The 23,297-nt window shown below is 31.6% G+C and overlaps 1 protein-coding gene across 2 annotated transcripts; it reads left to right on the top strand.

Annotated features, from left to right (window-relative positions):
- The first annotated feature begins 4,149 nt into the window (after positions 1-4,149).
- On the top strand, positions 4,150-7,782 carry LOC107419044 (phosphoserine phosphatase, chloroplastic). Of its 2 annotated transcripts, none has more exons than XM_016027762.4 (8): positions 4,150-4,307; positions 4,483-4,716; positions 5,041-5,173; positions 5,252-5,359; positions 6,187-6,280; positions 6,777-6,926; positions 7,001-7,054; positions 7,505-7,782. In XM_016027762.4, exons 2-8 carry the CDS (start codon positions 4,491-4,493, stop codon positions 7,628-7,630), a joined length of 891 nt encoding a protein of 296 aa, XP_015883248.3. In that variant the 5' UTR covers positions 4,150-4,307; positions 4,483-4,490; the 3' UTR covers positions 7,631-7,782. The 2 variants fall into 2 exon arrangements, with proteins under 2 accessions (XP_015883248.3, XP_015883130.3); XM_016027644.4 differs by having other exon boundaries at positions 4,203-4,295.
- The last annotated feature ends 15,515 nt before the right edge of the window (positions 7,783-23,297 follow it).

Raw genomic sequence — 23,297 nt, forward strand, 5'->3', positions numbered from 1 at the left:
TAATTAAATTGTCTATTTTGAAATAATTGAATTGTCTTTTGGGTGGATGAAAGATAAGCAGAATTTTAAAGATACGAAAGAAAGAAGATTAAGATGAAATTGTCATAGATGAATATGACTTTAACAAAATTTTAATTAATTTATTTATATTTAGCTTCACTTTACTTTATATGCCAAACTTCTCATTTGTATATGGCATCCTCACTATGCTCTTTCATGCAAAGAGTTTTAACTATTTAGTCGTGCCAATTTTGTTTCAAGTGGAAGTCACTAATCAAATTATGTTACAGTATTTATTAATTGTCTATAAATTAACTTGATTTGTCTATTGACACAAATTTGAGTTTTAAATTTCACATATAATGGTGGCAGCATCGAATATATATATATATATATAGAGAGAGAGAGAGAGAGAGAGCTTTCTGATAAAACAAATTCAAAATTTTTGCTGTTTTTATTATTAACTTTTTTTTTTGCTTGTTACATAAGAAATTGAAGCATTATCAAGTGAAGTAAAAATGTTCTATATGGACAGTATCGTAGCACAGCCAATAGGATTCAAATTGTCTCACCCAATATTAAAAAAACGGAAAATGAAATAAAAATTGGTTGAATTATATGTGCCATTTCTAACTAATTCCACATGTTTAATTAAAATTATTCCAATACCATAATTTATAGTGCTAATTGCATTTGCCACCCTCTAGTTAGGGGATTTTACAATTTCGGTTCTCAATTTCAAAACTCATTATATTATATCTTTAATTTTCAATTTGTTGTTAATTGTCTTCGATTTTCAATTTTTTGCAGACTGACTATGTTTGACTCTTAGTTAACAATCATCCCATGTGAGTTGCACATTGGATCGTAAAAGAAAAATGCTATTTATCATGATTGATAGATAATTACATATAAGATTTACATACCAAATGATAATTCGAATAATTACCATTAAAAAAAAATTCACTTTAAAGTTTTAAAATAAAAAATAATACAACTAAAAGCACAATTAAAATTTATCAAATAAGATAATGATCATTAATAGATGATGGCAAATAGTAAAATTCCTATCAAAATGCAATATTTTAAAAAGTGAAGGATGTTAAAGTGCCATATTTTAAAACCATCTTAAAAATTGTACAACTTATTTCTACATAATTTAAAATGTAAAATTAGAAAAGGATTCTTATTTCTTGTCCATTTTTCTAGTATATTTTTTAACATTTTTTTATCAAAATTTAAAATATTATCAAATATATAATTAAATTTTCTAGTATAGAAAATTTCTATTAAATTTAATTTGCTTAAACATTTTTTTAAAAAAATTATTGATGTTTATTTATCTACCTATCTATTTTTTTTTATCATAATAAATTTAATACTTTTTTATAAAAATTATAAAATAGATATAAATTATAATATAAACAAAAATACAAGTATGCATGTGAAAGAAATGATAAACTTTATCGAGATTGATACATTACACCCTAAATGTTTTCTTGGCAATCTACAACCAAACTTCCTTTTTGCTTGCATTATTAGTTTTTCTGTTAAAAATGCATAATGAAATGATCATGTGTTATGTATGTGCTTATTAAACAAGGTTAAATCAGGTAATTTTACTGTTCTGAATTTAGAAGTTAGGTTCTAGCAACACATAAACCTAAAACCTTGGCCAAAGATGCAAACTTTTTATATGCAAACACTTCATAATCCTCTCAGTCTTCGAAAACCCAGAAACCATAATGTGCAGCTTATCGAAAAAAGCGGGAACATAGGCATTCGGATTCAGGGATCGAAAAATTCTGATGATAAAAGCTTCGATGGAGGTTTCGAAGAGACAATGAGCGCTGAGAAGGATAATACCAGTGATTGAGGAAGTGGGTATTTTGGAGGTGAGGAGATCGACGATTAGGATTTGGGTGGTGATAAAGAAGGCGAAATTAGAGGTGTAGAAGGAGAGACGGTGGTGGGATGGAAGGTCAACGATGATTTCTTCATTGTGGTGGTGGTAATGGAGGATTTGAGATTTGAAGGAAAAGGAAGAGGGAAGAGAGAGAAGGAGGAGGGTACATTGGGAAGGAGAATGGAGGAGGAGGAGAGAGGAGATGAGCTTGGAGAGAGAGAGATCGGAAGAGAGAATCGCTAGGCCACTTCCATTTGGAGGCTCTTAGAGAAGATCTGAGATTATAAGCTCGTGGATTCTAACCATTAGGGTTTTTTTTCTTCTTTGATTAGAATTGACGGCGATAAAGAGGTGGGATTTGAGAGTTGGAGAGGGGTTTTTTGATCAGATCAAAATCAATCTCTGAATCCCTAAGATCAATCTCACTTTTTTTGGTGCTCAAAAACCCAATCTCAAGAAACCAATTTCTGATCAAACACGCAAGAAGCATGTGATGAGGCCTGTGAAATTACTTGATTTAACTTTGCTTGATAAGCAAGTGCATGACACATGATCATTTTGTTATGCATTTTTAATAGAAGAACCAATGGTGCAAGCAAAAAGAAAGTTTGAGGCACAGAACGCTAAGAAAAAAAAATTTAGAGTGTAATGTATCAATCTCGATAAAGTTTAGGGTGCTTAACTGCTAATATCCCTAAATAATATATTACAAATATTATAAAGATGTAATGTAGGTAAATAAATTTATGAAATGTTGATAGATGTTTATGGTATGTTATCAAATAGTAAATCGTGGATATCATTTTAAACTCAACCATTTGATAATAATTTTGTATACATTCAACGAATATCATATAATGCGTATCAATAAGAACATCCACATTTAATATAAGATCCATCTTCTTAGCATATTAACAATTATATGCAAAGTTATTAAAGAAATAATTTTAATAATTATTTCTTATATTTTACATCTCAAGATAAAGATGAAGAAGAGACTAATAGTTTTCGACCATCTAAAAGTTTTATATGATATTAAAATGACATTGTATTAAATATAATATAATTGTAATAATTATTTTATATAATTTACTTTAAATATTTTTATCAAATTTATATCTTTTTTGCTTTTTTTTATTGATAAAAATATTTTTATTATCATTAATGTTTACTATATAATAATTAACTGAAAGAAATTTATTAATAATTTTTTATATTCTATGAATATTTTTGTATTTTAAATTCGTTATATTTACATTGACACATATTTTTTAAACCTTATGAATATGTAAACGTTAATATTAATAAGTAAATAAAAAAAATAAACCAATTAAAATATTCCACATTATTTAATAAATAAATTAAATAAAAATTTTGATAGCTTTGGTACCGGGGTCAAAGATGAGGGGAGAGTAACATAGTTTGATCAAGTTATTAAACAAATATTTGATAATAATTTTTTTTTTGAAAAATATTAAGAGGAACAAATATTTTTTTAAATAATTACTTTTTTTCTGAAAAAAATTGTATAATTTATTTAATTATTCTTTAAGTAACAAAGCTCCAAAAAGGAGAAAAAGACATAACTTTTTGGGATAAAAAATATCTTAATTTCCTTAATACAGAAGTTTGAAAATCTAATTTTTTAATTAAAACGAAAATCTTCTTAATTTTTTTTTTTGTTGGGTGCTAAAATGTTTTGGTTGAGATATTATTTTTTTTTTCAAAAAATAACAAACAAAAAGAATAATGCATTAAGACTTTTTTCCTTGAAGAAACATAAATATTTTGAGTATAAATTGAATTTATCGTTTTTTTAATTTTTTTGTTTTTTGTTTTAACAACTTATCCGTTAATTGTTGATGACAAATATTATAATTTTCCATAAAATTGTAAAAAGTGTCCCCTAAACTGAATAAAAACTACTAAAGCTTGAAGATTGTTTTTGTTCCAACAAATCAAAAACAAGCAAACAAGCAAATTATCTCTCATTTTCTTGATGTGTTGTAAAAAAAATAAAATAAAATAAAAATAAAATAAAAAAAGAGGGGGAAATGGGTCGGATATTCGTTAAGAATTTGGAAAAGAATTATTAAAAAAAAAAATCACTATGGGCAGCGCAGTGGTTGGTGACTTGGTGGGGGGAATGAAAAAAACACCATGCAAATTGCAAATGGATTTCTATGTAATTAGGAAAAGTTTGACTTTTGGTAGGTAAAATACAATGACGCTTTTTTTTTTTTTTTTTTTTTTTTTTTTTTTTGGGGTTTCAAAATAAATAAATATAAATAATAAAATAATAAAAGGATACAGCGGCAAAGTAGTGGGATCTAAGAAGAAAGCAGAGGAAAAAGGAAAGAAGGTTGCCAAAGTACCGCTTCTAGCCGAAGTTAGTTACTCGGTAAATCATTTCGGTTTCTCTTTCTATTTTCTGTTTGGTTACCGGGAAAAATAATTTATGAGAAAAGGAATCCTGAACCGTGTACAGTTTCATTTTGTGTGAACATTTTTATGGTTTTAGAGGATTTGTTTAGAATTTTCTGATTTTTATTGGGATTTTGATTTGTGGGTCACAGATTATTCCATGGAAGGGTTAGTGGGTTCTTCACAAATCGTCAAAATTCCTATTCATGGTAGAAGAAATCACCTTCATTTTGTTCCTACATTCTCTCTGCAATTTGCTAGGAGTTCTTATAAAAGTCATTTTGGGATGAAGAAACAACCAAATTCGTGCAGCCCAATTGTTGCTTCAGTTCAACCATTAGAAACATCGACACCAAGCCGCTTCAAGAACACGCAGCCATCTAAAGGTTATATACAATCTATTTGAATATTGAAATTTGTAATTGCATCGTTTCTTTTCAATGCTTTGAGTGAAAAAATGGTTGATGCAAAATTTGGTATAAGTTTTTGAATTTAATGGAGTGCAAAACTATGCTGTGTCATAGATCTTCTTTTCAGTTTAGTGGAAGTTTGGTTGTATTGCTTAGTGTGGAAGAATTTACATTTTAAATGTAACTTTGTAGTTGGTTTTCAAAAAGTATGAATCTGGTTTGTTACCTGGGCATAAAATAGTTTTGGAAGTTATGTAATGCTATGGCTATTGTCGATGATTGCCTTTTGAATCTTTACAGAGGTTCTTGAGTTATGGAAAAATGCAAATGCTGTGTGTTTTGACGTGGATAGCACAGTGTGCCTGGATGAGGGTATTGATGAACTTGCAGAGTTTTGTGGAGCTGGAAAGGCTGTTGCCGAATGGACTGCAAGGTGAGATGGTTCTTGAAATACTTGCATTTGTTTATTGTCCCATAGATTTCGTACCAATGTTTGTACTTGATTTTCTAGGGCAATGAGTGGTTCTGTACCTTTTGAGGATGCCTTGGCCGCCAGACTAGCACTGTTCAATCCTTCCCTGTCCCAACTCCAGGATTTTCTCGAAAAGAAGCCTCCAAGGTAAATTGCAAACAAAATTATATATCACCAAAAAGCACAAATTGCTTGCACCATATCTGGAAAATTGTGATGGAACTTTGAACTTTCCTTGAGGTGCATGGTTGCATGTTTTACAATTGAGTACATCACTTGGGGGATTAAATAATTGGTCTGTTTCTGTGTTCAATAGGTAGTCTTTTTCTTTTCCAGCCAAACATTTATCATACTTTCATATTGCCTACTTAGAATTCCCCTCAACAATATGTCTTATTCTGTTTGTCTATGATCATGAAAATATTTAGTCTGATATGTTTCAGACACCACATAACAGGTTATTTTGCACAAAGCATATCTCAGTTTGCTCAAAAGTGCATAGTGAAATTTATTGCCACTTTGCAATTGCAAGGAAAGAGATGGAGCAAGAAATTGATTTTGAAATGGGTTTGTTAATTGTGAAATTGATTTAACTCAAAATATGTTTTTGGAAACAACATTTTTTTTTCTATAAAAAAAGGTTTTAAGTTACATGGCCAAACAAGTGAATTTATGCTGTAGCTTAAAGCTACCCCTGCAATTAAGCTTGGAATTGTGAAGTCTCAGGAACAGACTTTTAATGTAATTGTTTTAAGTTTGGCCTTAGTATTATTATGGTTCATGACATTATTTTACTATGTGATTGATACTCTTATTATGTTTAAACCTTAAATAGTTTTTACTTTGAATATGAAGTATTTAGAATACTGTTGAACCTATGCCATGAATTCTTTTTTGAAGTTTCATACATCTTTATAAACACAACTTATTTTAAGCATAGTCATAGGTTGACAGTTTTCACCATGTCTCTGTAGCCTTTCTCCTGGAATAGATGAATTAGTGAGGAAGCTGAAAGCTAATAATACTGATGTTTACTTAATCTCAGGTGGCTTCCGTCAAATGATTAATGTATGTTGCTTCATCTCTACTTTCTTATTTTGTTTTTCATTTGTCAACTGAAAATTTGTACTTTATTCAGAGTCAGTTTGATGGCCATGGATAGTGACTACTGTTAAATCCTTTTAAATCACATATTGTCATATCCTAGTGATAGATATGCCCTATCCAAAGACAATTTGGTAGAGGCCACATGGAACTCTAACTAGGAATCTAGGAAAAGCTTAATTGTTATATGACTCTGTCTTACTTCATGGGCAGAGGGATTTTAAGGGAGTGACAATAAGCAAATAATTACTCATGCATGTAGACCTAGATGCTAAAATGCTGTCACCCTTCTAAAGCTGTTTCCCTAGTTGGATTGGTGCTAAACCAACAATATTGTGGTTACGGGATGCTTTATATATGTGAAGTATTGTATATGCAATCTCCAGGTTCTAAAACAGAGAATTGGAACAGCAATATGCTTTTTGGAATAAATGTTAATTGAGCCATATTTCCGTTGCAGCCTGTTGCATCTATTCTTGGAATACCACCTGAAAACATTTTTGCCAATCAACTACTATTTGGAGAATCCGGGGAGTTTCTTGGGTTTGACAAAAACGAACCAACTTCAAGGAGTGGAGGAAAAGCAACTGCAGTGCAACAAATAAGGAAGGTTGGTAAAATGGTGATCATTAAGTTTGAATGTCAAGAATGTTACTTGCAAAGCTGATTGAACTGCTATTTCAGGCTCATTGCTACAAAACACTCATCATGATTGGGGATGGTGCAACTGATCTTGAGGTAAGTAGAGAACGGAATTTAAATCTGCAATTTTGATGACAAAATTTGTTTTTCTTTCCTGCCAGAATGTAGCTATATATTCAAGGAAACTGTTTTTGTGCTCTTTGGCCTGTGGCTGAAACAGTACAAGTTCTGTATTCAAAACAGCAATATGAACTTGGTCTGCTCTAGTATTTTTTGAGTAAAAAAGAAATAGGAGAAACAAAGTTTCATGATCATTTGGTTTGGTTATCAAACAAAGTCAGCTAAGTTTGGCTAGTAGGTGAAATTAATTGACCATCTTGTACGCTTTTCTAATGATATCTTAGCATGGGTAGATAAATAATATGGTTAACTTAGCATGAGCAGAAAAATAATGTGGTTCTTTTGACTCCAATATGGAGTTTTTGTGTCGACATAATTTCTTTTACCTTTTCTCTTTTTTATTTGTTTTAATTTTTCATTTTGTAGGCCCGTCAACCAGGAGGTGCTGACTTGTTCATTTGCTATGCTGGTGTTCAACTTCGAGCTGCTGTTGCAGCAAATGCTGATTGGCTTGTTTTTGGTTTCAGAGACCTGATAAGTTCCTTGGACTAGAATAATATCTCTTTAAGATTTATTTCATTTTTGGTTCTGTAATACGTTTTCTGCAAACCAGCATTCAATTTGTAATGTCATACACGATGACATTATTCTTTATAATTGATAAGGGTATAAAAACTTATATAAGATGAATTAGAGTTAAAGTATCTGATGCATTTCATTGCTGTAAATGTAAATTGCTTTCTTCTTCTTGATTGATGAAAATAACTTCTATATACACATAGATACTGAACCACCTCAAATCAATTGCGTCTGTCTTTCTGGTCAAGCATAGAGAGTTCTAATCTCCTCTTTGATCGCATATTAAATATATAGTGTGATCTTCAAATCTGTTGTGGGTCTGTTACCGCCACTAGTTCCTTCTAAAATCCATTGGCAACAGCTTATATGTCTCTGTTCCAATTAGAGATGATAACTTTGGGCAGTTGTATTTTGGAGGATGATGATCCACAGGAAAAGAAGACAGCTTATATATGTCCGTGTACCTGCACCACCCCACACTCCTCCGGCTTCAGATTGTCTGCAAACCACGCATACAGCTACTACTTTACTGCTAACTAGGTCTAAAGGTAAAGTGAAAGTTTACTGATATTTTTCCTCTATGATATAATAATGCTTAGTAGCTTTAACAACTTGTTTACTTACCAAGTTAATGACGTTGTGTTGACTTATATTTGAGTTTCAATTAAGGTCCATTTATCTATATTTAGTTTGTATTAATGTTTCAACCAATAATATATATATATATATATAGATATTTTTTTTTTGCTGAATATGTTTCAAACCAATAAATACTATAACACATTATTTGTCATTAATAAGTTGATAGACTTGTTGCTTGTATGGAGTGGCAAAATTTTCTTAGAGGGGCACCATTAAAAAGGAATAGAGTGAGTGTAAAAAGGAAAAAAAAAAATGCAAAAATATAGCAATAAAAAAACAAAAAAATCACTTAAAAAAATGAAAGACTAGTTAAAAAAATAAAATCGAAGAAACATAAAAATACATGTTAGAAAAAAAGATAGAATAAAAAAATTAAAAAAGAAGAATGAAACAGGAATTATCACAGGAAAGGGAAAGAAAACCTCAAGTTAAAGAAAAAAATTTACATTGAACAAAACGAGGAAAAAGAAAAAATAAAGAGTTATAAAAATATCTCGAGTAATTATTTTAACAACACAAGTAAAAAAATATAACAAGAGTTTTTTATTTTATTTTATTTTTTTATTATTATTATTATTTTTTTTCATCCAATCCTCTAAATTTTGGAGTGACTCTTTTGGATGGAAAACTTTTCATCCTTCCGTGTCTCACTCCTATCAAACAACTATAATAATTTTCACCCTTTCACTTTTTATCCGTCCTTTTCCTTCATTTTATTTTTCCTTCTTATCAAATATAGTCTGACAAAAGACAAGTAGAAGTCAAAAGATCAGCAGGAAGAGGGAGGCATAATTAGGATTTAGTAGTCATCAACCGGAAGCAATGCAGAAATTAAAGTCGAACTTGTCTGGACAAAGTGATTGAGAAGAAATGAAAAACATAAAATTGTATATAACGTTTAAGCTTTAAACTTTTACATCTTCACCCTAGAACAAAAAAGCTGCAAACCCATTTGTTTTCAATTGTAAAAGAAAAGTTAAAAGCTATTCAAACCCAAGTTGAAAGGAAGAGTTTCTTGATTGAATTGTTGTGCAAAGATATGTTTTGTTACCCCTTGTGGACACAGTCTAATGAAGATGTTTTTCACACTTAAATAGAAAAAAATAAGAAACAAAAATGTCAATAAATAACATGTACAATGTATGTAAAAAAAAATAAAAAAAATAAAAAAAATTTATGCAGCTAATATATTTTGATTGAAATATCCAAAAGCAAAATGTTTGCGAAGAGGAAAACAGAACATTTTTTGAGACTTAATATTGCCTTAACACGACATATTTACGATCCTTTTGGTCCTCTCTTCCATGTTCACTTACCTCAGCCATACTAACTCAATCATGTCCGCTAAAATTGAGGCACTCCTCTACATAAGACTATGGTCGCTATGAAATCTGCCAGCATTGTGTTGAACACTCGACCAAAGAAGCATGCAAAATGTGTCCTGTAGAGAAAGAGGTTGTGATACGGTATGATGAATGCATGTTATGTTAGAATTTTAAGAATCTAGATATACATAATAAATTCTATTAAATCATAAATTATTAATCTCCAAACGTAGTTATTGATAAATTAAATATTTAATCCTGTAAAATAGAAAACAACAAAGTAGTACCTATGGACACATATATCTGTTTGCTTGTCCTAGACATTTTTATAATCTCTGCAAATCACACATATCCATTAATTTTAACACATACAAAATACTAATAATTTAATAATATAATAATATTAGGAAAAATATGGGTAAGTCAATGGACTTATAAAGAGAGTTGATCTTCCAGTCCAATGGACCAACTGAAATGTTATAGAAAATGTATGACCAAGGATCTTACTACAAAATAATAAAATAAATCAGTCCCATTAATAACATAAATAAGTTCTGTAAGCGAATAATTGATTATGCTAAGTTCACAAATTATTTATTTATTTAAGCTACTCAAACCAAGATTTTAACTCAGAATCGCCTTGGAACCAGGACTTTAATTCTTTCGAATGTCCATAATGCGATGAACCGAGAACAATTTAAAGAGCGACTAAGAGAGACAATGCAGCGATTCACGAAAGAGGCTTCAAGTAGCGCTAAAAAGTACCTAACGCTGGATTATTGAGACGATTTATAGCGGGGTGCAGTGCACTCAAAGACTTGTCCAGCAAAAACTACACCACATGCCTCGAGTACGCCATCAAAAGGCTTCCATTATTTATTGTGTTGTGATAGAAAGCAAGGTGCGAGAGTTCTTAGTCCTAGTTGTAATGTTAGGGTCGAAGTGTTTGCCTTTTACAAACATGTGCAAGCACCACCCAATACTACTCCAAAACTCTTATCTCCACCTACTACAATAACAACAACTACTATTACTGCTACTACTACTCTACCCCTTGCAACTGCAGCTACCGGGCCTAAAGGTAAAATTGAAGTATACTATTATTACTGTTATTTATTTATTTATTTATTTATTTTCCAACGTCTAAATGAGAAAATTAATAATGCTGTGAACATTAAACAACTTGTTTACAAAAGTATATAACGTGAAACTTCCAAATTGCTCATGCATTATGCTTTAAAGTTAATGTTAATTATATTTTAATATCTTCTAGCTTAGGGTTGTTGTACTTTTGATCCTCAAATTTAAAATGTTCCAGTATAAATCGTTTAATTTCAATTTGTTACACATTGGTTGAATTTGATTGTTTGGGTTAACTATGATTAACGATTTTATCATATTTAATAAATATTAACATACAATCTCTTGCAATTTAGGTTTTTTAGTTCTAATTTGTTGTAATTTATCTTTTAAAAAAATTGCATTTTGATAATTGCAAATCATAACCGCCATTAACTAAAAAATTCAATTGAATTGAAATGCAACAAATTAAAATCTGAAGACCTAAGAAACATTTTAAATTTAAAGACCAAAAGTGTAACTTTTCCAAATTAAAGGATACTAAAAAGTGTAACTAACCCTTAAAACATGATACTTATATAGAAACAAGAAAAATCTTGAATTACTTTAAAAAAAAAAAAAAAAAAAGCCTTGAACGAATAACTTTTCATTTGTTGGGACAGAGTCGACAGACTAGGCACCAACCAGATCGATCGCCTATGAACAAAGTCTGCACAAAGACACTTGAAACTCAGTTCTGTGGCCGATTGATTAAAAAAAAACTCCTTAGAATTGCGGGCAACAATAAGATAAATTGAATCAAGAGACAGAAACTTAGATAGAAATTGAAATGGATCACTGGCTTTCTTTAAAAATAAAGATATATATATATATATATATATAATTTAGATCTTAAAACAAGTTGGTTAATACTTTTGAAAAGGTTCAATAAATAGGTTTCATTTATTAATATATAGGTTTATATTAGAACTATCTCAGCTCTATATATAACATAAAAATTTTATATTTATATTAATGTCGAAAGCTAGACATGGAGATTTTTTTGTATAAGGGAAAAAATGTTTAAAATATTTATTTGAGTTTTAGTGGAGGATGCATGAGCAGTTGGATTTTTGTTTTTGGTTTTGCTTTTGTTTTTGGGTATAGTTTACTAAGGTGAGACATATAGGAGAGCCACAACATTATGTATGTGAATCGAGGGGCAAATAACAAATAGGCTAACAAATTGTTAAAAGAATATTATGTGGCAAAAAAACTAGGGCAACCTTGATCCGCCCCTGGCTTACTGGCTACAGGCACCAAATTGGTCAAATCTTCCTACTTGACTTGTCGAATATTCAAATTTAAGGCTAGTCGAGTATTCAACTTTTCGAAATACTTACCAAAAAAAATTAAAAAAATAAAAATAAAATCAAAATACTTGTTTTCTCTTCAAAATGACCCTAAACTCATATTTATTCAAACAGGTAGCCAGAATTTATATTTTTAACGGAACAATAATTTTGTACTTTCATGTAATGGACAGAATTTTTGCTTAAATAACCATTTAATAGATGCTTTAATGGAAAATATTCAAATGCTTTAAAAAAATTTAATTCTAACCAAACATAGGATAAATGTCTAAATTCCCATTTTCTAAACTATAAAAGAAAATAAAATCTGAGAAAATTCTTTATGTGAGGATTGAGAATGAAAACTCAAGCATAGATAATGAAGAAATCTATTTCAAATATATACTTTTTCTATCCAAACAAGGTGAATTCAGTTAGTGAGTCACTCGTATTTATTTTTGAAAAATCGTACATTTGAAATACTAAGATGAAGGTGAAGTTATTATAATTGTATAGGATATCATTATTATTATTATTTTGACATGGTAAAAGGATATTATTGAACGACCAAAAATGGTGAAAGGGGATGCGGTATTATTGTTTTCAAAAAAATATATATTGGTCATTGACTACAATGGCAGACTCAGAATTTTATTTTATTTTTTCCAGGAGGGGCATCATTGTATTTATAACTTCCTAAATTGTTGATTCATATATATATATATATATATATATATATATATAATGTAATTTTTTTAATATATTATAGTGCAACCAGTTAAATTAGTTAATAAATAAGTACCGTTGAATCTTTTTTTATTTTTGAAAACAAATCTTTTTTAATTCTCCCATAATTATTTTTGGAGAAAGTGCAATTTCAATGGTTGATTGTGATTTGACATTCATAATAAATTAACTAGAAATTAATATAGAAAATAAAATAAATTTTATTTTGGTATAAAGTAGTCAACCAAATTGATAACTAGGAAAAAAAAAAAAAAACACAACAACAAGTAGCCAAAAAAAATCAGTAAAAAAATTTAAAAATTATTAACTTAATAATTAAAATAAAATAAAAATAACAATTAAATGAGTATAAATTTTTTATTCTAATTACACGTTTATTTTTTCATTAAGGATTTGTATTACATAATTTTAATATTGTAAATAAAATAAATAATTATATTAACAACTTTTTTTTAACTGTAAAGTCTTAAATAAGGATAACACTCATACCCAAAGCATTTTTAAATGAAAAATCAAATTTTTTGTTAAATAGTTTTTGGAAAGGTGAGTTAAAGTTGAGTATTTTGGTAGGTAATCTATTAATTAAAACAGTAGCATTGAAACAAGCATTCCACCAGTGAGAAAGAGGCATAGAACCTTGGACCAACAAGATTAAAATGGTTTCTGTAATATGTCTATGTTTACACTCAACTTTACCATTTTGATTATGAGTATGGGGGCATGGGTGTTGAAAAATGATGTCAAAACTATTTAAAATTTGTTTTAGTGTTCGATATTCACCACCTCAATCTACTTGAAAAACTTTATTTTTTTTATTTTGTTAGATTTCCTACCATTGTTTTAAATTGGAGAAAATCTTTTGTTATGTTAGACTTTAATTTCATGGGATATATCCATGAAAATCCAGTAAAACTATCAATATATAAAACATGTTGTTTGTATCCTTCTAGGGACTTAACAAGAGTTGGTCCCCACACATCGAAAAATACTAATTCAAGAGGAGCATGGTCTATAGTGAAAGAGCAAGGAGCAAAAAGTCTTTTATTTTTTCCCAATTGACAAAAATGCAAAAATTGTCACATAAAGGATTGATAGGGAATGAATGTTTGCCTTTTGAAACAACTTTATTCAAAATAACATTAGAGGGATGACCTAACCTAAAATGCCATAATTGATGAATAGAAAAAGTAGAATTAAAGTTATAAGGCTGTGCAGGAGCATTATTCAATGAAGTTAAAAATGAATTGACATTCCTATGAGGAACGCTTGACACATTAGGTAACAGCACTTAATAGAGATCATTTTTAACCCTTTATTAAAGCAGTACCTTCTTGGTATCTTTGTCCTTCATAAAAGCAAAATGGGAATTAAACTCACAATAGCATTATTATCAGGGGTTAATTTAGATATACTTAAAAGATTTCTCTTAAATTTTGTAACATGCAAGATATTATTTAATGAACTTTCCCATGGGGAGTATGAAAAGAAGAGCAACTAGTATGTTTAATCTCTAAACCTTGGCCATTACCGACAATTAGTTCATTGTCACCATGGTAGTCGCTTTTCTTTGTAATATTGGAAGGTTCAAAAGTGATATGATTTGTAGCTAATACGAACCTAGGACGACCTGCTCCTAAACCCGTATTATATTAACCCAAATCTAATTATGTTTAAGTTCTAATAGTCACTTCATGATACGAACCTAGGACGACCTGCTCCTAAACCCGTATTATATTAGCCCGGATCTTAATTAAGTTCAAGTTCTAATGGAATTGACCTCAACCCCTAACCAACCTGTGGTTAGAAACCTTGGTATAATGTAGACGCCACAATAGGGGATGGAAAACCTATTGATAAGTCAAGCTAAAACAACCAATTCTCAAATGGTGTTGTAGGTGTTCTCAAAGAACAAAGAGATAATTAATCTCACAAGTATTTTCTTAATCAAATCAAAGTTAATTTTTATTGATAACTAAGCCTTAAATAGGCTTTGAAAAGACAACTTAAAAACCCTAGAACATAAAGAAAACCGACCACCACACATAAAACAACCCTAGTTGGCTGAAACTATACTTCTTTTCCTAATCTAAGTTTGATTAATTAATTCATTTATAGTTAATTAGGAATTAATTAATTTACAATGGAAATATTAAAATAAAAACCTTCCTAAAGTTATTTATCCAGAAAATAAATAAATAAAAGCCAAAAAGTAATGGTAGTTTCCTAAAACAAAAAGTAAAAACAAATTAGGAAACTAAAAATGCTAGCCTTTTGATCAAGTTGACTTTGATCAATCTTTGACCTCTTTGAGCTCCAAATCAGCTTCTAGATGCTTTTTAGGATGCCAAATAAGCTGAATATGAAGTCCCACATGTTCCCATGCTTGGAAAAATAAGAAAAGGCTAATATAGTAAAGCCAGCAAGCAATACAGCAAATTCGGCCAAATTGTTGATGCTGTCCATACAAGCCCTTTTTTATTACATTTGAGGCTGCTTTCACTTGATTCCATGACCTCTTAGGCATATAAATTGAACCCATAAATCATTGGAACCATTTCATGCTTCCCGAACTCCAAAAATGTACCAAAATCGTCACCCGGGTCCGTACCAGTCTCCATCGCTTGTATCAGCAAAATAGGTCTTGGTTCTTTAGTCATGATCATTCCTTCTTGATTATGATTTATCCTTTGAATAAGCACAGCAAGGTTATCCTTGAACTTCTTGGCTCTAGTGATTGGTCCCACCTTCATCCGTAACGGATCGGCACACCAGCGGGTTGTCGGTTGTACGGGTTCGGGTGGATATGCATCATTCCCCTCCTCTTAAAAAGGATTTGTCCTCAAATCGAAGTCATCACCTGCAGCAAAAGGAGATAAATCAGCAACCTTAAATGTAGCACTAACGCTATAATCACCCAGTAAATCAAGTTTGTAGGCATTGTCGTTTATCCTCTCCAAAACTTGAAAAGGTCCATCGCCCCTTGGCATGAGTTTGGATTTCCTTTGTTCAGGAAACCTTTCTTTCCTTAAATGCAGCCACACCCAATCTCTAGGTTCAAACACCATTGATTTTCGGCCTTGATTAGCCACCTTTGCATATTGCTCAGTCCTCCTCTCAATGTTTGCCCGTGTCTTCTCATGAATCTGCTTTACAAAATCAGCTTTTTGTTTTCCATCTAGATTAGCACGCTCACTTAAAGGTAAAGGTGTTAAATCTAATGGAGTCAAAGGATTAAAACCATAAACAATTTCAAATGGAGTAAATTTAATTGCTGAAAGTAAAGACCTATTATATGCAAATTCAACATGTGGCAAACATTCTTCCCAAGTTCTTAAATTTCTACTAATTAATGCTCTCAACAATGCAGACAAGGTTCTATTTATTACTTCAGTTTGTCCATTAGTTTGTGGATGACAAGTGTTGAAAATAAAAGCTTAGTACCTAACTTAGCCCACAAAGTTTTCCAAAAATAGCTTAAGAACTTAGCATCCCTATCTGAAACAATAGTTCTTGGCATTCCATGCAATCTCACAATTTCCTTGAAAAATAAATTAGCAATATTGGATGCATCATCAGTTTTATTACATACAATAAAATGTGTTATCTTAGAAAACCTATCTACTACAACAAATATTGAATCCTTACACGTCCTTAACCTAGGCAAACCAAGAATAAAATCCATAGACAAATCTACCCAAGGATAGGTAGGAATCGGCAAAGGCTTATACAATCCATGCGGCTTCAATGTTGATTTTGTTTTTCGGCACTTCAAACATCTTTCACAAATTCTCTCAACATCTCTCCTCATGTTAGGCCAATAAAAATGTTCTTACAATAAGGATAAAGTTTTTAAAACACCAAAATGACCCATTAAACCACCCCCATGTCCTTTCCGAACCAATAATTCCCTAATGCTACAATTAGGCACACAAAGTTTGTTTTCCTTAAACAAATATCCCTTAAATATGTAAAATTTATTAAATCCATGTTTCAAACAGGTTCTAAAAATTTCTCAAAGTTTAAATCATGCTCATAAAGTTCTTTCAATTGTTCAAATCCAAGCAATCTAGCATCTAAGGTAGAAAAGAGTACATACCTTCGGGATAATGCATCGGCAACCACATTTTCCTTACCTTTTTTGTAGCAGATCACATATGGAAAGGTTTCAATAAATTCAATCCACTTGGAATGCCTTCGGTTGAGCTTTCCTTGACCCTTAATATGCTTCAAAGACTTATGCTCAGTATGAATCACAAACTCCTTTGGCATGAGATAATGCTGCCATGTCCCCAAAGCCCTCACCAAAGCATACATCTGCTTGTCATAAGTCGGGTAGTTTAGGGTAGCTCCATTTAATTTTTCACTAAAGTAGACTTGGGTTTTCCTTCTTGCATTAAGACAGCTCCAATACCTACACCCGAAGCATCCACTCAATTTCAAAAGTCTTAGAAAAATTTGGCAAAACTAATAAAGGTGCATTACACAATTTTTCTTTCAACAAATTAAAAGATTTTTCTTGTACTTCCCCCCATTTAAAGCCAACATTCTTCTTGACAAATTCATTCAATGGTGCTGCTATGGTACTAAAATCCTTGACAAATCTTCTACAAAAGCTTGCCAAGCCATGAAAGCTCCTCACTTGGGTGATAGAAGTAGGAACCAGCCACTCTTGAATTGCTTGCACCTTAGCTTGGTCAACTTTGATTCCTGCAGCACTTACTACAAATCCTAGAAACACAAGCTCATCTTTGCAAAAATTACATTTTTTAATGTTAGCAAACAATCTTTCCTTTCTAAGAACTTGCAAAACATGCCTAAGTTGATCCACATGGTCATCGAAATTTGGGCTATATATTAAAATGTCATCAAAATAAATAACCACAAATTTACCAATAAATGGACGCATTACATGATTCATAAGCTTTATGAAAGTACTAGGTGCATTGGATAATCCAAAAGGCATAACTAACCATTCATACAGCCCATATTTAGTTTTGAATGCGGTTTTCCATTCATCACCTTCTTTTATCCTAATTTGATGATAACCACTCCTAAGATCAGTTTTTGTAAACATGCAAGCACCATGCAACTCATCAAGTATATCATCTAACCTAGGAATGGGATGTCTATATTTAATGGTGATGTTATTTATAGCCCTACAATCAACACACATTCTTCAAGAACCATCCTTTTTAGGTACCAACAAAACAGAAACAGCACATGGACTTAAACTCTCACGAATGTATCCTCTATCAAGCAAATCACTTACCTGTTTTTGCAGCTCCTTTGTTTCTTCGGGATTGTTCCTATAAGCTGGTCTATTTGGTATGGCAGTCCTTGGAACAAAGTCAATTTGATGTTCTATCCCTCGAATAGGTGGTAGTCCATTTGGAATTTCATTTGGGAAGACATCTCCAAATTCCTTCAAAAGAGAAATCATTGAACTTGGCAATTCAAGTTCTTTAAAGTTAGTTTGATCATTAAAATAATTTTTTCTTATAAATCATGACCAACAAAGGTTTCTTACACTCAATAACCTTATTAATATCGGCTAAACTCAAATAAAAGTTGCTACTTGACCTTTCTTTTCTTTCTTTTTCTTTTTCCCCCTTGGATTGGCACAAACCTTCGGATTTCCCTTCTCCAAGCTCTTAGGTTTGCCACTTTCTTTCCCCTTTCGTTCGGTTTTTCCTTGATCTTTCCACTCAATATGAGTCTTAGAAACCTTACCTTGATCAGCAACCTCATTCTTACCTTCTTGAAAGGGTGGTGAAGCCGTTGGTGCCATACTTGCTTTTTCCTTGAGCTTTTCGGCTTCTCTCCTTTGTTGCATTTGTAATTGGTCTTTGTAAACCTCTTCAGGAGATAATGGTTCCAGCTTGACCTTCTTCCCTTTAAACCTGAAAACAATACTATTTTCTCGACCAAAATGAGTAGCATCTTTATCAAATTGCCATGGCCTACCTAATAGTATATGTCCAGTAAACATGGGTACAATATCACATAAAACTACATCCTCATATTTACCTATATTAAATTTTACTTTGGTTTGTTTGTTTACTTTCATCTCATCACTATCATTAAGCCATTGTAATCTATATGGTTTAGGATGTTTTATTGTTTGTATGCCTAATTTATCAACTACAAGGTTACTTATTACATTAGTACAATTCCCACTATCTACAATCATGCTACAAATTTTACCTTGTATTTCATAACTAGTGTGGAAGATGTTCTCTCGTTGAATTTGTTCTTCATCCTTGTAAATAGCAAGTACCCTCCTTGAGACCAAATTTAGCTCAACATTTGATGTGTTTAATGGTTCGACCTCATCATCAAGTCTTTCATCTTCTTGTTCGATTTTAGCCTCACTAGCCTCACTTTCGGATTCCACCTCTCCATTACCCCTAATTACCATTATCCTTTTATTTGGGCATTGGCTCGCTATATGTCCTCTTCCTTGGCACTTGAAACAAATAATTTCTCTTGACTTTTGAGGTTTAGGTTCAGATTTTACCTCACCTTTAATGGCTTGGGCAGATTCGGTTTTAAATTCTCTTCTCGGCCGGTTGGTAGCTTCTTCACCAAGTTTCAGCGTCAGCTTGCTTTCATAAGTGGAATTGTTTTTCCAGCCACTTGAACTTGTCCTTCCACTGCTAGAAACTCCTCCAAATCGTGTGCTAATACCCCTCCTCTTGAATTGGTTCTCAAGCTTAATTGCTACATGCAACATCTCCTTCAATTCCAAGTATTGTTGTAATTCAAGCTGGTTGGCAATGTCACGGTTTAACCCTCCAAAGAATCTTGCCATTGTTGCCTCCCTATCCTCATTCATATTCAGCCTCATCATGAGCATCTCCATCTCTTTGTAATAATCCTCCACAGACCTAGTTCCTTATAAAGATTGAAGCCTTTGATGCAGCAACCAATGGTAATGGGATGGCACAAACCGTTTCCTCATGGCTCCTTTCATTTGACGCAATGTCGAGATTAAATCATCACCAACTCTCCTTCGGGTATTTTGCTCATTGGTCCACCATTGGAGTGCATAATGTCCAAACTCCATTGCTGCCAACTTCACCTTCTTACCTTCCGAATAGTTGTGGCAGTAAAAAATCATCTCCATTCTCTCTTCCCATTCCAAATATGCTTCCGGATCACTTTTACCCATGAATGGTGGGATGTTTACCTTGATGTTACCAAGATCATCATCTTTATTCCTTGCTGGTCTCCCATGGATTAGCCTTTCTTAAGGTTCAAAAATTTTATCAAACCCCTCATCCAAGTCATCTCCATAGTTACTTCCCCCGAATTCCTCTCTTAGTCGCCCTCGGCCTCCTCGACCTCGACCTCCATGAGCATCTAACCTTATATTGGGCACTTCTTGGGATGTTTCTAACCTATCCATCTTTTGATTTAAATGGTCAAATTGGGCATTTATAAGCTGTAATTGCTCCAATATAGCCCTCATATCCGTTTACTTACCACTTCCCGTAGCTCGGAAATCACCTTTAAATCCTACGGACTCCTCTTCATTAATTCTCAAAGGTGGATCTCCTCTTTGCACCCTTGAATCTGCCATGTTAGTATGAATAGTACAAAAATAAAATAAATTCTCACCAGATTCACTCCCTCACGTGTTTCACTCAATATAAGAACTCGACAATCGTGTTTGCACACTAATTTCAGCTTTTAACCCTCTTTTGTGCTCACACTCTCTTGCCTTTTTCCTCTCAATGAATTATCTCAAAGTTCTAATTAAAACACCCACAAAATAGCAATTAGATTACAAGTATGTTTTAATTAAACTTATCAATAAAACAGTAGCTAAAGGTAGGCAATACCGAAAGAATTCAACAAAACCTAGTTTCGACTTTTCTAGGCAAAATAAAGGAAATTAATGGGAAAATTTTGGAATTTTGAAGAACTGGACCAGATGGTAATAGATTATGAGTTCAAGAATAAAATTCTAGAAAAATAAATTCAAATACGAACAAGAATCAAAGAGAACAAAAATATAGAAAATTGTTGGTTGTTGTTCTTGTAATTCAAGTTTTGTATCAAATCCTTTAACTAATTTTAATCTAAATAATTTAGCACTCAAACTCAAATATCTAGCAGCAAAAATAACTCTCCAAAAACTCCAAATATGGAATAAATAATCAACAAAGCAACAGTTACAAGAAATTTCCAGCAACAAACTTCAACACCAATTTCAACAAACCGAGATATATATATATATATATATATATTTATATTCAGCTTTCTTTTTTTTTTTCACTCACTGAATATTAGACACAACTGCAGTAGCAAGAATAAACAACAAATTTGCAATTCCAACTCCAAAAATTCACCAAACCCGTGACCTCCAAATAAACACAAATGTGCAGTTTTTTTTTTTTTTTTAAATGTTGCCACAAACTCTTTTTTTTTTTTAAATATATAAATGCAAATATTTAGGACTAAAACAGCAAAGAAAAATCAATAATAACCAAATTAAAAGAACAATGATGAAAGACAACCAACAAACTAGGAAACAAAAAATAAGGTAAAACTAGGAAATCCTAATTCAACTAGGAATGAATATATTCTTTTTTTCTTTTTTAAGATGCAGAACGTGTATGGGATGGATGCAACCTTAACCTAATGCTAAAATTGCAGAATAACACAAAAACAAATAAATCAAATAAAGATAGATCAAACCTGAACAAAACTTAGCTCTGATACCAAATGATACGAACCTAGGATGACATGCTCCTAAACCCGTATTATATTAGCCCGGATCTTACTTAAGTTCAAGTTCTAATGGAATTGACCTCAACCTCTAACCAACCTATGGTTAGAAACCTTGGTATAATGTAAACACCACAATAGGGGATGGAAAACCTATTGATAAGTCAAGCTAAAACAACCAATTCTCTAATGGTGTTTTAGGTGTTCTCAAAGAACAAAGAGATAATTAATCTCACAAGTATTTTCTTAATCAAATCAAAGTTAATTCTTATTGATAACTAAGCCTTAAATAGGCTTTGAAAATACAACTTAAAAACCCTAGAACATAAAGAAAACCGGCCACCACACATAAAGAACCGTAGTTGGCTGAAACTATACTTCCTTTCCTAATCTAAGTTTGATTAATTAATTCCTTTATAGTAAATTAGGAATTAATTAATTTACAATGGAAATAATAAAATAAAAACCTTTCTAAAGTTATTTATCCAGAAAATAAATAAATAAAAGCCAAAAAGTAATGGTAGTTTCCTAAAACAAAAAGTAAGAACAAATTAGGAAACTAAAAATGCTAGCCTTTTGATCAAGTTGACTTTGATCAATCTTTGACCTCTTTAAGCTCCAAATCAGCTTCTACATGCTTTGTAGGATGCCAAATAATCTGAATATGAAGTCCCACACGTTCCCATGCTTGGAAAAATAAGAAAAGGCTAATACAGTAAAATACAATAAAGCCAGCAAGCAATACAGCAAATTCGGCCAAATTGTTGATGCTTTCCGTACAAGCCCTTTTCGATTGAATTTGAGGCTGATTTAACTTGATTCCATGACCTCTTAGGCATATGTATTGAACCCATAAAGCATTGGAACCAATTCATGCTTCCCGGACTCCAAAAATGTACCAAAACTGTCACCCGAGTCCGTACCAGTCTCTAGCGCTTGTATCAGCAAAACAGGTCTTGGTTCTTTGGTCATGATCATTCCTTCTTGACTATGATTTATCCTTTGAATAAGCACAGCAAGGTTATCCTTGAACTTCTTGGCTTGTGCTCTAGTGATTGGTCTTACCTTCATCCGTAACGGATCGGCACCCCAGCGGGTTGTCGGTTGTGTGGGTTCGGACGTATTCGCATCATTTCAACCTCTAATCAACATGTGATTAGAAGCCTTAGTATATTGATAATGCCACAATAGGTGATGGATATCCTATTGATAAGTTAAACTAAAACACTCATTCACTAATGGTGTTTTAGGTGTTCAAAAAGAACAAAGAGAATTCAGTTTCACAAAATAAATTCTGAATATTAATGGTGTGATCTTCCTAAAAAACAAGCCCTTTTGTAGGCTAAGAGAAAACAAACTAAACCCTAATTACAATAGGTAAAACCGGCCATGCAATGAAGATTCCTAATATGGCCGAAAATCTCTTCTTTTCCTAATCTAATTTTAATTAATTAATTCTTTTATTTTAAATTAGGAATTAATTAATTTACAATAAAAATAATAAAATAATAACTTTCCTAAACTTATTTTTCCAGAAAATAAATAAATAAAAACTAAAAAGTAAAGGTAATTTCCTAAAACAAAAAGTAGAAACCAAATTAGGAAACTAAAATACTATCTTTTTGACTAGGTTGACTTTGATCAATCTTTGACCAATTTGGGCTTCAAATCAGTTCGATATGCTTTGTAGGATACCAAATAGGCTGATCATGAAGTCCCACACGTTCTCCTTTCTTGGAGGAAAAAGAAAGAACCAACTCAGCAAAATACAGTAAAGCTAGT

Source organism: Ziziphus jujuba, chromosome 2, assembly GCF_031755915.1.
Source record: "Ziziphus jujuba cultivar Dongzao chromosome 2, ASM3175591v1".
NCBI lineage: Eukaryota > Viridiplantae > Streptophyta > Magnoliopsida > Rosales > Rhamnaceae > Ziziphus > Ziziphus jujuba.

Coding starts and splice junctions, on each gene's coding strand:
- LOC107419044 (XM_016027762.4), top strand. CDS start 4,491: ATGGAAGGGTTAGTGGGTTCTTCACAAATCGTCAAAATTCCTATTCAT. Junction 6,927..7,000: donor CAGTGCAACAAATAAGGAAG/GTTGGTAAAATG, acceptor CTGCTATTTCAG/GCTCATTGCTACAAAACACT. Junction 7,055..7,504: donor ATGGTGCAACTGATCTTGAG/GTAAGTAGAGAA, acceptor TTCATTTTGTAG/GCCCGTCAACCAGGAGGTGC.